Genomic DNA, 13,392 nt, shown 5'->3' on the forward strand with positions numbered 1-13,392 from the left:
AGCAGATGTTTACAAGACTCTCCATACCAGTAACCCCAAACCTAAAACTCAAAGCAGTGTGAACCGACAGGATCATGTTCTACAGGATAATTTCTTAAAATGAAAGATACAAGCACCATGTATAAATTCTTAAAATTAAATGAAAGAAATCAGACAGGTACATAGTGTATGATCTTTTGTATGTGTGATATTCACAAGTCGAGTCCCAGTAAACTTCAGTGATCCAGATTTAGGTAGCTAAATACCTTGACTACTGGCTAGGCCCAGTAGCTCACACCTTGTAATTCCAACCATTCAAACAAGTTAACAAGGCCCCCATCTCATGGTCATGGCTTTAATCCCAGATACTCATGTGCACATAAATAAGAGGATCACAGTTGTTGACTAGCTCTGGGCAAAAAATACAGAATGTGATCTGAAAACCAACTCAACTAAAAAAAAAAGCACACTTGCTTAACAGGTGTAAAGCCTTTTGTTCAGACCCCAGGACTACAAAAAAATACATACACTGATACATGCATCAAGATTGCTGTAAAGCTTAGGAAAAGAAAGTGCTTTCAAGATATGATGCTGTTGATGTTCTTTCTTGAGCTCAGTGGTGGTTGCACAGGTATTCTAGCTTTATGTTAATTATTAAGTTTTATAAATATAATTTAAAATAAATTGCATATTCTATACAGTTTCTAATTTATATTTATTTACATTCAAATGCTTTAGAATAAAATGATTAGAATATTTGTTTTAATTTAATGAAAATTTTATTGCTTTTCTTAAAAAAAAAAAAAGAAACTTTGACTCAAAGCTCCCAGCATTGTATAGTCCTGTAATCCTAGCTACTCAAGAGGTTGGAATCAGGAGGATCCTAGCCTAGGCAAAAACGTTGTGGAGATTTCCCCCTTCCCTAATCTCAGCCAGTAGAAAGATGCACATGTTGGCACGTAGCTACCACCCTAGCTATGTAGGAAGTGTAAATATGATTGTAATCCAGACTGGCAAAAACCAGTACTAAATAAATAAATAAGTTTAAAAAGCCTAAGGGTCAAGGCTCAAGTGATAAGAGTGCTTACCCAGCAAGCACAAGGCCCCAAGTTCAAGTCCCAGTAATGCTCAATAGGTTTTTGTTTGAAGGCATAGTATTATTTGAGTCCATATTGTCAAGATAGGGTCTGTTTTTGTTTTCTGAATTCTATTGGTTGGTTTATTTTTTTTGTAGTCAAATAGTTTATCCACTCTTAGTAATATATAAACTGGATTTGGAACCTCATTATAAAATAAAAGCCAGTAACAATGATCATTCTAGTACTGTGCAAACATAAATTGTCTCATTTGTTTCAATTTTTTATTGAATTTTTTTTTCCATTTGATACAGATAGTCGTACAGGCACTGCAATGTTCCCATTACTCGATTCTTTGGCAGTTGGTGAAAATTACTGATGGTTCTCCTTCCAAAGTAAGTAAGAGTTTCTGGAGGCAGAAGAGTTATTATTAAAATAACCTTTTCTTAACCATGTATTATCAGTTATATAAATCACTATAATCTTTATAAAAAATATATGGTAGTCTACTGTTACTAGTTCTTGCTTTGCCGTATGAGTATGTTTACTTCCTTTGAAAGTTAGGCGGTCTTCACACACACACACACACACACACACACACACACACACACACACACACACACAATTCAAATACAAGAAACAGCCGATCTGTAATTGAACATTTTAAGAAAGAGATTAATAGTAAGTGAGTACGCAGTATACAGCTTTTTATTGTGGCAGTACAGTACCTCTTGGCCCAGTGAACCATGCTCCTTTATATGTTGGGCAATATTTTTTTTAAAGTTTAATCCTTAATCTTGTAAACATGAAAGGAAAAATCACATACCAGAGATTAAATGCTGTTAGAGTTCAAGAACTAAAAGAAACACTGCATTCTGCTTTGCATTGAGGACCTTTACTAATTTAGAAAGCATCCCAGACCCTTTCAAGATGGAGCGACTAATGAGTGATTACATGATAAAATTAAAGTCCTGAAGAATCATAACCCAATTATATGTAAACAGAAATAAACATACCCCTCCTCCATTTATAATGTGGAGGTTAAAGAAAGCCTGCCTTAAAATTTGTTATTGAGCTGTGTGCCCATGGCTCATGCCTGTAATCTAACTACTCAGGATATCTGAGGATGGCAGGGAAGATCTCTGTGAGACTCTCACCTCCAATTAACCATAAACAGCTCAGGTGGCTCTGTGGCTCGAGTGATGAAGTGCTGAAAGAACTCGGGGACAGCGGCCAGGCCCTTAGTTCAGATCCTACAACTGTCAAAAACTTTTTTTTTATATGTTTCAGTGATTAAAAAAGATAAATGGAGTTTGGCGTAGTGGTAGAGTGCTTGCCTAGCATGCACAAAGACCTGGGTTCAATTTGTTGGTACCACAAACACAGGAAAAAAAAAAAGCCAGAAATGGTGCTGAGGCTCAAGTGGTAGAGCTCTAGCCTTGAGAAAGTCCAAGGACAGTGCTCAGGCCCTGAGCTCAAGCCCAGGACTGGCAAAAAAATAAAAAAGATGAATTTAAAATGTTTAAATGTTCTTTGATAATGGTATCCTCAGTTACCTAACAGACATAAGTCAGAATCTCTTCTGAAGCATCATACTTTAAAGAATGTTCAGGAAATGTGAGCTTCTAGTAAAATTTAAAAAAATCCTTCTCTGAGAAAAGAACATTCCCTGCTATAATCCCTTCCTTATTAATAATTTGAGATCTTACATTTGGAATATAGTTCAATATATTTGCTTGCATTTCATTTGAAAGACGGCAATACACTGTAAAACTTCATTTTTTTTCTGTTTTATTTAGTCCTTAACAAAAGCCAGTTTATTTTATTTATTTATTTATTTATTTTTGCCAGTCCTGGGCTTGAGCTCAGGGCCTGAGCACTGTCCTTGGACTTTCTCAAGGCTAGAGCTCTACCACTTGAGCCTCAGCACCACTTCTGGCTTTTTCCTATGTATGTGGTACCGAGGAATCGAACCCGGGTCTTCATGCATGCTGGGCAAGCACTCTACCACTAGGCCAAACTCCCGGCCCCTTTATTTTTTTAAATATGTGCCAATACTGGTGCTTGAATTGAATACTGCCCCTTATTCTTTTGCTTGTGTATTTGCTTAATATTGGTACTCTTATCCCTGTAGTCTGGCTTGTTTTTGATTAATTGGAAATAGTCTCATAGACTTTTCTGTCCTGGCTGGCTTCATACCTCCATCCCGAGATCTCAGTCTCCTGATGAGGCGTGAACCACTACCACCAGGTTCTTCACTGTAGGAATCTCTATTCTTATCCTGGACACCAGTAGCTCACATCCGCAACCCTAGCTGCTCAGGAGGCAGAGATCATCGGAGGTTCCTGGTTCAAAGCCAGCCAGGTAGATAAATCCAGGAGACTTTTATTTCAAATTAACCACCAAAAAGCTGGATGTGGCTCAAATGGTAATGTGCCAGTCTTGAGTGAACCAGCCAAGCAAGAGTACAAGGCCATGAATTCAAGCACAAAGAATCTTCAATTCTTCAATGCATTTTTAAAGATTTTCTATTTTAAGATTCCTGTTTGCTTTATTCTCCATGCTTTGGTTTTGTCAAAAGCCAGCGTGTTTCATGCTGGTCATCGCCACTTGGCAGTGTGTATTTCCTGATCAGGACGGATTTTCTTTGTCAGGAAGAATGCTGATGTTGTTTTTATCCCCCCTCACCCCTTCTCTCTCTCTCCTTCCCAGTCCTGGGGTTTGAACTCAGAGCCTGAGCACTGTCCTTGGGTTTCCTTAAGACTAGTGCTCTTCCTCTGGAGCCACAGCACCACTTCAGGTTTTCTAGGCATGTGGTACCCAGGAATTGAACCTGGGTCTTCATGCATGCTAATCAAACACTCTACCACCAGGCCAAACTCCAGGCCCTAAGCTGAACTTTTCTAGTGATTAAACTGTACTCTATGTAGAGGGCAAAAACTGATAGACTAAAAATACCTACACAGATGCACGAAATGTGTCTTCCTCTAGAAAATGGGACTGCAGAAAGGGTTATTATTGTTGACACTTCACATAATTTTATCAAGAAGAAATGATTTTTAAAACCATTAGAATGAAAGTAATGCCATACAGAGTTGTTGAGCTCCAGCGAATCATAGAGCAGTGCTTCAATGGCTCTGTCCTGGATGTGCTGTAGCAGCGTTGTTTTCTGCTGTACTTTTACACCTGCAGAGGAATTTGAAAATGATTTGATGACATCTGGGCATTTTTAGGTGACGCCTAGGAGAGATTGTTACTGTTATCTTACTGGTGTTTCTATAGTTTATAAGTCCTATGAACATAGTTGTGTAATGAAATGTTCATCGTGAGCCTATAAAGGGGACACGATTGCCATCATTTGATAGATGGGGAGCCTGTGTCACCATGACTTACAGCACAACCCATCCACTCTCAGCCTAGTACTTTCTGTTCGGTTTATGTTCTTGTGTTAACCTTTTAATATAGTTAGTTCTGCTAAAATTATGGTTTTGTTTTTAATAAATTTTCAGACCTTGTTTAACTCATTCAAGACTAAATTGGTAAAGTTGTCCGTCAGTTGATTGCGACACTGTTCCTTTACAAAGCTGGGTTTCCGTATACCTCAGTGCACATGCCAGTGCTCAGTGCAAAGTACGTAGAGGATACTGATGCACATAGAACTGTATTCTTTATTTCCCCTTTATAATAATTCCCCGAAACCTAAATTCAGTGTCGTAGGTACTAGGATATTGATAAACAGTAAATATATTTAACATTTATAATGTTGGGCCATTTGGAAGCAAACTGAAAGTTAATATGTGAAGCAGTTATTTTGTTGGCAAGATACTAAGATGGAGTGGATCCTTTAGTCAGTAAGTGAACAAGCCAGCAGACCACCATCTGTTTGTTTGTCTAAAGAGGACACAGTGACATTGCTAGTTAATAAATTAGGCCTATTAGTTTGGTGTAAAATAGAAAGTAAAGGTGTTTGCATATATATAGGAAAGCCACCAGATTTTAGTAGCTGTGGATAACCAGCAATATTTTATGGTCTGTGCCTTCTTTTTGGTTAACACAATAGTTTGGCAGTGGGAGTGGCGGAACTCAACTCTTGGGTCAGGGACAGAGGAAGATCTCAAGTTCAAGGCTAGAGTCTGGGCTCTACAAGAGAGTGACTTAGACCCTGTGAGCCTCATACGTCCAGTGAACCACTCAGAATCTGGAAATAGAGCAGTGGCTCATACTAGGAGAGTGTTAGCCTTGAGCAAAAGTGCTCAGCCAGTGCCTAGGCCTTGAGTTCAAGACCCACCACAACAATTATACTTAGCTTTGGACATTTTTACTACAATTAATATTGTGGTGGGCACACTAGACTAAAAGCTTATTTTGTGCTCCCTCTTTTTTTTTTTTTTTTTTCTGTATTGCATCCGTAGAGAAGAAATTGCTAGGCTTTTGATGATATGTACATCTAGGGTTTTAAAACAGTTTAGTCTTGATACATATTGCCAAGTTGCTTTTTAGAGAATACTTTATAAATTGTTCTTGTCTCCTCTCACATGAACACTGTCGTAATTTTAGTTACCATTTAGTTTAGCCATGTTTTATAAAGTGGCATTGAGAGTAGTTTTGATGACGACCCTGGGTGCATTCGCCCTGGCCGTGTGGCGGGTCAGTCTCCTGGACTTTGTGCAGGCGCCCCTAGCTAACCCTGCCCAGAGCCCCTCTTCCGTCTCTTCTCCAGCTGCAGCCCCTTCCTCACAGATGTGTGAAAACACACCTGAACTCAACAGCCAAGTGCATAAGAGCTAGGACTGAAATTCTGCCATGTTGCCTGTTTTGGCGTGGAGATGTAGAATGCATACTTGTTGTTCGCCTGTCTGGAGGAGGTGTCCTGCTTCCCAGCCCTGCGTGTTCCTATTGTGCACTGAAGTAGAAGCCTGCGCAAAATGCCCCTGCCTCTTGCATCCTAATCCTTCTAAGTCAGCAGTCCCTACTAGATATCATTAACATTATAGATACAAAAACTTCTTTAAAAATAATCTTTTGCTGGTCGCGGTGCCTCAGACCTGTCATCCTAGCTGCTCAGGAGGCTGACATCTGAGAATCCCAGTCCAAAGCCAGTCTGGACACTGCAAAACCCGTAAGACTCTTATCTCCAGTTAATCACTAGAAAACTGGCGGTGGTACTGAAGCTCCAGGGGTAGGGCTGTAGCCTTGAGTTGAAGAGCTCTGGGACAGCACCCAGGCCCAGGGTTCAAGTCCCATGACCAACCAAAAACAAATCTTTTGTGATTATTACAAGGTGATAGGCAGAGTGGTTATGCTGGGTGGGCCATGAGTATGTTTCCCCTCCTAACACACTCCATCAGGTTTTCCCTCAATCCCAACCCCAAATTGTATAGCTCGTTTTCAGCATAGTGTCTAGTGAGTACACCACCTTATTTGTTCACCCTTCATCTCCACTTTTGGGTCCCTCTTCACCTTCCCAAAGACAGAGAAATGATTAAATAAAACAAAGGAAAAAATACCGTTTCCATTTCAAGAAACATCCTTTTTTATGGTCAGATGCAAATAGGCCTTTTTCCTCTCCTGAGTCCCCTCCTTTGATGTCATTGTGTATGTGACATTTGTTTCTTCGTCACTCTCCTGACTGAAGGTCTGCATGCTTCACTTATAACCTCCAAACACTAGGAAAGAAGGAGAGTGATGCGGGGCCTCCAGCTTCTCCCTGCCAGGACTCTCCAAGAGGTGCTGGACTGGGCACGAAAGCAGACCCGCAGGCTGCTTCCCAGATCGTTCTTCTCTTCTGCCAAGTAGTAGGCAACATCACTCTCTTGGTTTGTTTTGAGCCAAGCCCCACTTTCCCGATTGCCAGTGGTTAATTGGAGATGAGTCTCCGGGACTCTAGTACACGGGCTGGCTTTGAACCTCGATCCTCAGATCTCAGCCTCCTGAGTAGCTAGGATGACAGGTGTGAGCCACCACGCCTGACATGGCTCTCTTAGTTTTTGCCCAGAATGCCTGGGGCACACATCTCCATCTACAGAGCTATGGGTGTAAAAGGAAAGGAATGGCGCCTACGTGGGTTTTTTTGTTTTTTGGTTTTTGTTTTAACTAGTGATAGCTTTTCTTGCTGGAACCCTGTGCCGCTACCATTTTTATTTCTTGAGAATTCTGTCTTCGTTACATGTCCAGGTGTTTGTAAGCCTTTGCTTTGGTCAGTGCATGTCTCCCGATATCCTATGCTGTCACTGGTGCCTAATTCTAGCTTCTCTAGAAAGGACTCATGTCTTCTTTAATAGCCATTTCTCAGAAGTTTCATTTTAAAAAAAAGTCTGGAATATAAAGTAATTCTGTTTATCTAAAATTCTGTATTTGAAAGTGTTGCCTGACTCGGCATTTAAAAACCTGGCCCCATTTGCTCATGCCTGTCATCCTAGCTACTCAGGGCGCTGAGATCTGAGCATCATGGTTCAAAGCCAGCCCATGCAGCAAAGTCCCTGAGTCTCTTAACTCCAATTAAACACCAGAAAACTAGAGGTGGTGCTGACTCAAAGTATTCCCTAGTGTTGAGTGAAAAAAGCTCATGCCCTACTCCTGATCAAAACTACAAAATCGAAACCTTCAGGAAACCAGAAGGATAGATGTTCAGATTAGAAATATAATTTTGGGCTGGGAATGTGGCTTAGTATAGAGTACTTGCCTAGCATGCATGAAGCCCAGGATTTGATTCCTCAACACATATAAACAAAAAGTCCAGAAGTGGCACTGTGGCTCAAATGGTAGAGTGCTAACCTTGAGCAAAAAGCAGCTCAAAGACAGTACCCAGGCCCTGAGTTCAAGCCCGAGGACTTGCCCCCCCCCAAAAAAAAAAGACCAGAAAAGGAAAAATCCACAAGTCATGCTTCTACGAACATTTCATTAAGAGTTTCAAACCCCATTTCCTGGGCCTTCAGGCGAGAATTGTTATTAAGAATTTATGTCATAAATTACAATTCAAGACTGTGCTTTAGTTGTTGATCTTAGAAGCCAACATTGGGATTATTTCAACAAGACATGAGAGTCTCTAGTATAGTACAGAGATTAGAGATTTTTCCACCAACGTTAATGATCCAAAAGTCTACTTTCCTTGTCCTACTATTTATTTAAATAGAAATAAAATAAGTTATCTTACCCTACTTAATACCCCTTCAGTGATATTGATATAGTAATGTAGTTTTTTTTTTCTCTCTGCAGGGTGTTTTTTTTTTTCTTCTTCTTCTTCCATTTGGGAAATGTTTTTTTCTAGTAATTAACAACCATTATGTTTGTTAAATGGTGACTCATTGCTGAGCCACTATATTTATGTAAGACGTGCACAGTTCTTGTATTTTCAGCATTTTTATGTTGCAAAATGGTCTTTGGAGTTAAATTTGAGTTTAAGGCCGGTGCCAGTGGCCCACACCTGTAATCCTAGCTATTCAGGAAACTGAGCTCTGAGGATCACAGTTTGAAACCATCCTGGGCAGGAAAGTCCGTGAGACTCTTTCCAATAAACTACTCAGAAAAGCCAGAAGTGGTGCTGTGGTTCAAGTGGTAGAGCGATCGTTTGAGTAAAAGAAGCTCAGAGACAGTGCCCAGGCCCAGAGTTCAAGCCCTAGGATTGGCAAAAGCAAGCCTGAGATTTTTTTGCTGTGTTAGGGACAGTCAGTTTCTCTTCTTCTATTAGGTGATAAATCTAACTTTACAAAATTCCCTTCATGCTGAACCAGTTTGGCTGTTTTCTGTCTGTTTTCAGGTCAGTTTTCTAGAATACTGTAATTCATGCTTGCTTATCTGACTGTCTTACAGGAGGATTTATTGGTACTGAGGAAAACGGTGAAATCCTTTTTGGCTGTTTGCCAACAGTGCCTATCTAATGTTAATACTCCAGTTAAAGAACAGGTAAGAAATGTTTTCCTATTTGATAAAAAACAACTCAGTTGTATAAATAGTAAAAATGTATCTTATTATGACACTTGGTAACACATCACATATCTGACATCTAGGGCAAGAAGGTAGATATCTGGATAATTTCGCTGTAAAGCCAACCAGCTTGTTTCATAAGCAGAATGAAGTTTTGTACTTCTACAAGTATACTGTCATCTCCTGGAAGACTTAGGTTTCAACTTTTGTTGGTCATGGAGCTTGAACTCCGGGCCTGGGTGTGTGTCGACTTCTTGTCATGTTCTTTCAGCTCCTTCCCACACCGGGAGGAGCTTGATTTCCATACTTGGGACACATGCAGCTCAGACTCAGCACCTCCCCTCAGCCCAGCTGAGGCCTAGGAGTGCACATCCTGGAGAGGCCCTGTGTCCAGGGAAGAGGCCTTGTGGAGGCTTGGACGGGGAACTCCAGAATGTGTATGTGTGTGGATAGTGAATGTCCTTCCAGTCAGTAGACTCCGCAGCCCGACCCCAGGAACGCTGGGGGATTGTTGCTTTCCATATACTCTACTTTTTGCTTGATGTCACTACTGCACTTCATGCTTGCTAGGAGGTGCTCTGCCATTTGAAGCAAGCCTCCATCACCTTTTTGCTCTGTGGTGTTGTGGTCTGCAGCCTGCCCATCTAGATGAGAGTCCTCCTGCTAACACTTCCCACGGGAGCACCACATTCAAGCTGAGGCGCAGCCCGCAACTTCATATCCCAGGTGGCCTCAGATGCGCACCATCCTCCAGTCCCCACCACCCCGGAGTTTAGACTTGAGCATGGGCCCACCGCCTGGCCTGTGTTCTTTTGTGTTGGACTAGAAGTTGGTCACCTTACAGGCTGTATTATTACTCATCCTGTGGTGTCATGTGTCGTTTTAGTGCACCATTAGTGTTTATCTTGAGGTAGCAACAGAGATGTCGTAATCCCTGGAGCCCCTCCAGAGCCGCCTGGACACATCCAAATAGTATTCCCTTAAGCTCATGTTGTTTTAAACGCGTGCTCATGCTATGACTGCTGCCGACATGTTTTTAGCCTTAAATGCCAAACTAGAGGTAGTCCTGAGATCACCTCTAGCTAGAGGACAAATTTGGATGTTTAGACATTTCAGAACCTCAAAATTCTCGCAAATTCATAATACATATTCACGTCTCCCTATCCATTAAATATTTACAACTTGGCAGCATAAGCCAGCCACCAGTGGCTTATGCCTGTAATCCTAGCTACACAGGAGACTGAGATCTTACAATGTGCTGAACTACAAAGACTGTCTTAAAACTTATGATTATTTGTTTACTCAATATATAATTGATTTCTGGTGTCTGATTTTGTATTATCAGTTGAATTTAATCTTTCAAATTGAAGCCAAAAGTATTTTTGGTCATGTTTTTAAGGTAATATACCCAAATAAATGGATAGTACTGAGATATGGATGATAATGATATGAAGTCATTTTATTAGGTTCCAAATTTACATTATGGGGGCCGGGAGTTTGGTCTGGTCGTAGAGTGCCTGCCTAACACGCATGAAGCCCTTGGTTTGATTCCTCAGTAGCACATATACAGAACAAGCCAGAATTGGTTCTGTGTCTCAAGTGGTAGAACAGGAGCCTTGAGAAAGCCCAAAGGCAGTGCCCCACCCTGAGTTCAAGCCCCAGGCAAAAATAAATGACACGGTGCACTGCTGTTGAGCCACGCTGCAGCGCTTCCTTCATCCTGGCCTGGAGTCATGTGCACCGTCACACACTGTTTTGCTAATGCCTTCACTTTGCATTCCAGGCTTTCATGTTACTCTGTGACCTTTTGATGATTTTTAGCCACCAGTTAATGACAGGTGGCAGAGAGGGCCTTCAGCCTTTGGTGTTCAATCCAGATACTGGGCTACAGTCTGAACTCCTCAGTTTTGTGATGGATCATGTTTTCATTGACCAGGATGAGGAGAATCAAAGCATGGGTAATTATGACTATCATTTTGTCAGTATCTTATCTTGTTTCCTAAATCTCACAAAACAGGGGCCGGGAGTTTGGCTTAGTGGTAGAGTGCTTGCCTAACATGCATGAAGGCCCAGGTTTGATTCCTTGGTACCACATACATACAAAAAAGCCGGAAATGGTGCCGTGGCTCCAGTGGTAGAGCTAGCTCTAGCCTTGAGAAAACCCAAGGACAGGGCCCAGGCCCTGAGTTCACTCACTAAAAAAAAAAAAAGAAAAAAATGAAATTAGAGCTTTAAAATTCTGGTATTTTGCTGGGCAGTGGTGGCTCAGGCCTGTAATCGTAGTTACTTAGGAGATCTGGAAATTTAGTTCAAAGCCAGCCCAGTGAAGTCCATAAACTCTCTTGATCTCCAATAAAGAACTAAAAAAGCCAGAAGTCGAGCTGTGTCTCAAGTGGTAGAGTGCTAGCATTGGGCAAAAAACCTCAGGGATATATATTTTCATGCATCTCAGAAACCAAGGGGAAAAAATGTATATAATGCCTCCTTCCTGTAAAAGTGACTTAGAAGCCAGTCATGGTGAGTCATGCCTGAAATTCCAGCTACTCCTGAGACAGACAGATCCCAGTTTGAGCCCATTCCAGGCGAAGTTCCTAAGACTTCGCATTGTAGCAGATGAGCCAGGCATAGTGCTCACGGCTGTGACCCCAGCCCCTCGGCCACACAGCTCGGGAGAGTGCCACGTGGGAAAGCTGGCCTCGGTGTCTCTCCACAGGCTGATGAGAAGAATGGGAAGAAAGGTGTGGAGAGCAAATTCCATGGACATGCACATGGAAAGAAGAACTTGAGTGGGCTGATGTAATGAAGCAGGCCTGGACAGGAGAGGGTCATTGCAGAGCCCAGAACAAATGTTAGGATCTGGTCTCTTAGAAGGAAACGTTCTAGGGTTAGAAATGGACAAGCTAATGAGGTCTTTGGCTAAAGTGTTGAAGAAGAACACTGCTCATTGTGAAAGGTTACTATTCACGTGTGCTAAATGTGACTGCAACCATACCCATGAGCTGAGCAGCGCCTAGCACAAGAGCTGTGAAGCTAGCTTTCAGCCGCTTGCACTACCTGTGGGAAAGGGCGGTCTTGACATGCTCCTTTCCTGTGCTTAGAGGGCGATGAAGAGGACGAAGCTAACAAGATTGAAGCCTTACATAAAAGAAGGAACCTCCTGGCTGCCTTCAGCAAGCTCATCATCTATGACATTGTGGACATGCACGCGGCCGCCGACATCTTTAAGCACTACATGAAGGTAGGGCTTCGTACTTTCCATTCCTCCCCATTGTGCCGCGAAAGCCAATGGGTGATGGCTTTATTGGAGTGTAGGGTCAGGAGTTTCCAACCCTCTGCCAAAGCCAGACAGGGAGGGCAGTGAGGCACGCCTCCGTGTAGAGAAACGTTCCGCTCGCCCGTGTGAAGGGAGGGCCCAGTTCCACTTGTGACTAGGATGGGTTGAGCCCAATCTGAAAGCATGAAGCGATTAAACATTCACAGTTTGGAGTTTTAAATTGAGGAATGTTGTACCAGAAAAGTCTATTCAAATGTTCCAAAACAAAAAATCTGAAAGTTTTTAAGTCAGAAACGCTTGCAGTCCCCATTATTTCAGGTGAGGGTTGCTCCTTCTACTGCAGTACTAACTCTCCCTCGAGGGCCTGCTGATGATGCTGATGAACAGGTTGCACAGGCCTTAGAAGAGCAGGAAAGCAAAAGCCTGAGCTGTTTACATGTGACAGGAACCTCCCCCCCCCACCAGCATTTACCTTACAGATAAGAAAACCAGATTAGCATTCCCAAAGCAACAAGAATGGATTTTATCTTTTCTTAGTTCTGTTTACAGGATGGCAAAGACTCATCACTACCATTATAGATTGGATTAGATAGATGCTATAGAGCTTATACCAATATAGACTTGATTAGACATTAGAGTTTCCATTTCCAGCAGTTTTAAAGTCACTTTTTTCTTTGCCTCATAGTATTACAATGACTATGGTGATATCATTAAGGAAACCTTGAGTAAAACCAGGCAGATTGATAAGATCCAGTGTGCCAAGACCCTCATCCTCAGTTTACAGCAGGTAAGAAATTGGAAGGGAAGCAAACACTTCTGTATGTCTCACGTGTCAGTGTTTTACTGTGGTTCGTCTGCGAAGATGCATCTCTGATTTTGGTAAGTAAATCAGTAGGTCATATTTCAAACACATGATCTACCCTTGGGCCAAATGAAACATCAAGTTAGAAATAAAAAGTAAATTTCTAGGGAAAGTATTTGAGAAAAGTGTCCCTGAAAAAGAAAGTATACTACCAGGGGGCACCACTGCTCGTGCCTCTAATCCTAGCTAGTCAGGAGTCTGAGATCTCAGGATCAAGGTTCAGTGTCAGCCCAGGCAAAAAAACAGAGCACTGTCCTTCAGCCAATAAGCTGAGGTCA

The 13,392-nt window shown here is 41.8% G+C and overlaps 1 protein-coding gene across 2 annotated transcripts in view; it reads left to right on the plus strand.

Moving 5' to 3' along the window:
- Positions 1 to 13,392, plus strand: part of Stag1 (STAG1 cohesin complex component) — a 152,341-nt gene that overhangs the window by 131,482 nt on the left and 7,467 nt on the right. For both annotated transcript variants that reach the window (XM_090323096.1, XM_090323097.1), the window contains 5 exons: positions 1,370 to 1,450; positions 8,865 to 8,957; positions 10,762 to 10,936; positions 12,077 to 12,216; positions 12,938 to 13,039. In XM_090323096.1, coding sequence (XP_090179222.1) covers positions 1,370 to 1,450; positions 8,865 to 8,957; positions 10,762 to 10,936; positions 12,077 to 12,216; positions 12,938 to 13,039 — 591 coding nt within the window. The remainder of the gene's footprint in view (positions 1 to 1,369; positions 1,451 to 8,864; positions 8,958 to 10,761; positions 10,937 to 12,076; positions 12,217 to 12,937; positions 13,040 to 13,392) is intronic.

Source organism: Megascapheus bottae, chromosome 32, assembly GCF_031878675.1.
Source record: "Megascapheus bottae isolate mThoBot1 chromosome 32, mThoBot2.hap1, whole genome shotgun sequence".
Lineage (NCBI taxonomy): Eukaryota > Metazoa > Chordata > Mammalia > Rodentia > Geomyidae > Megascapheus > Megascapheus bottae.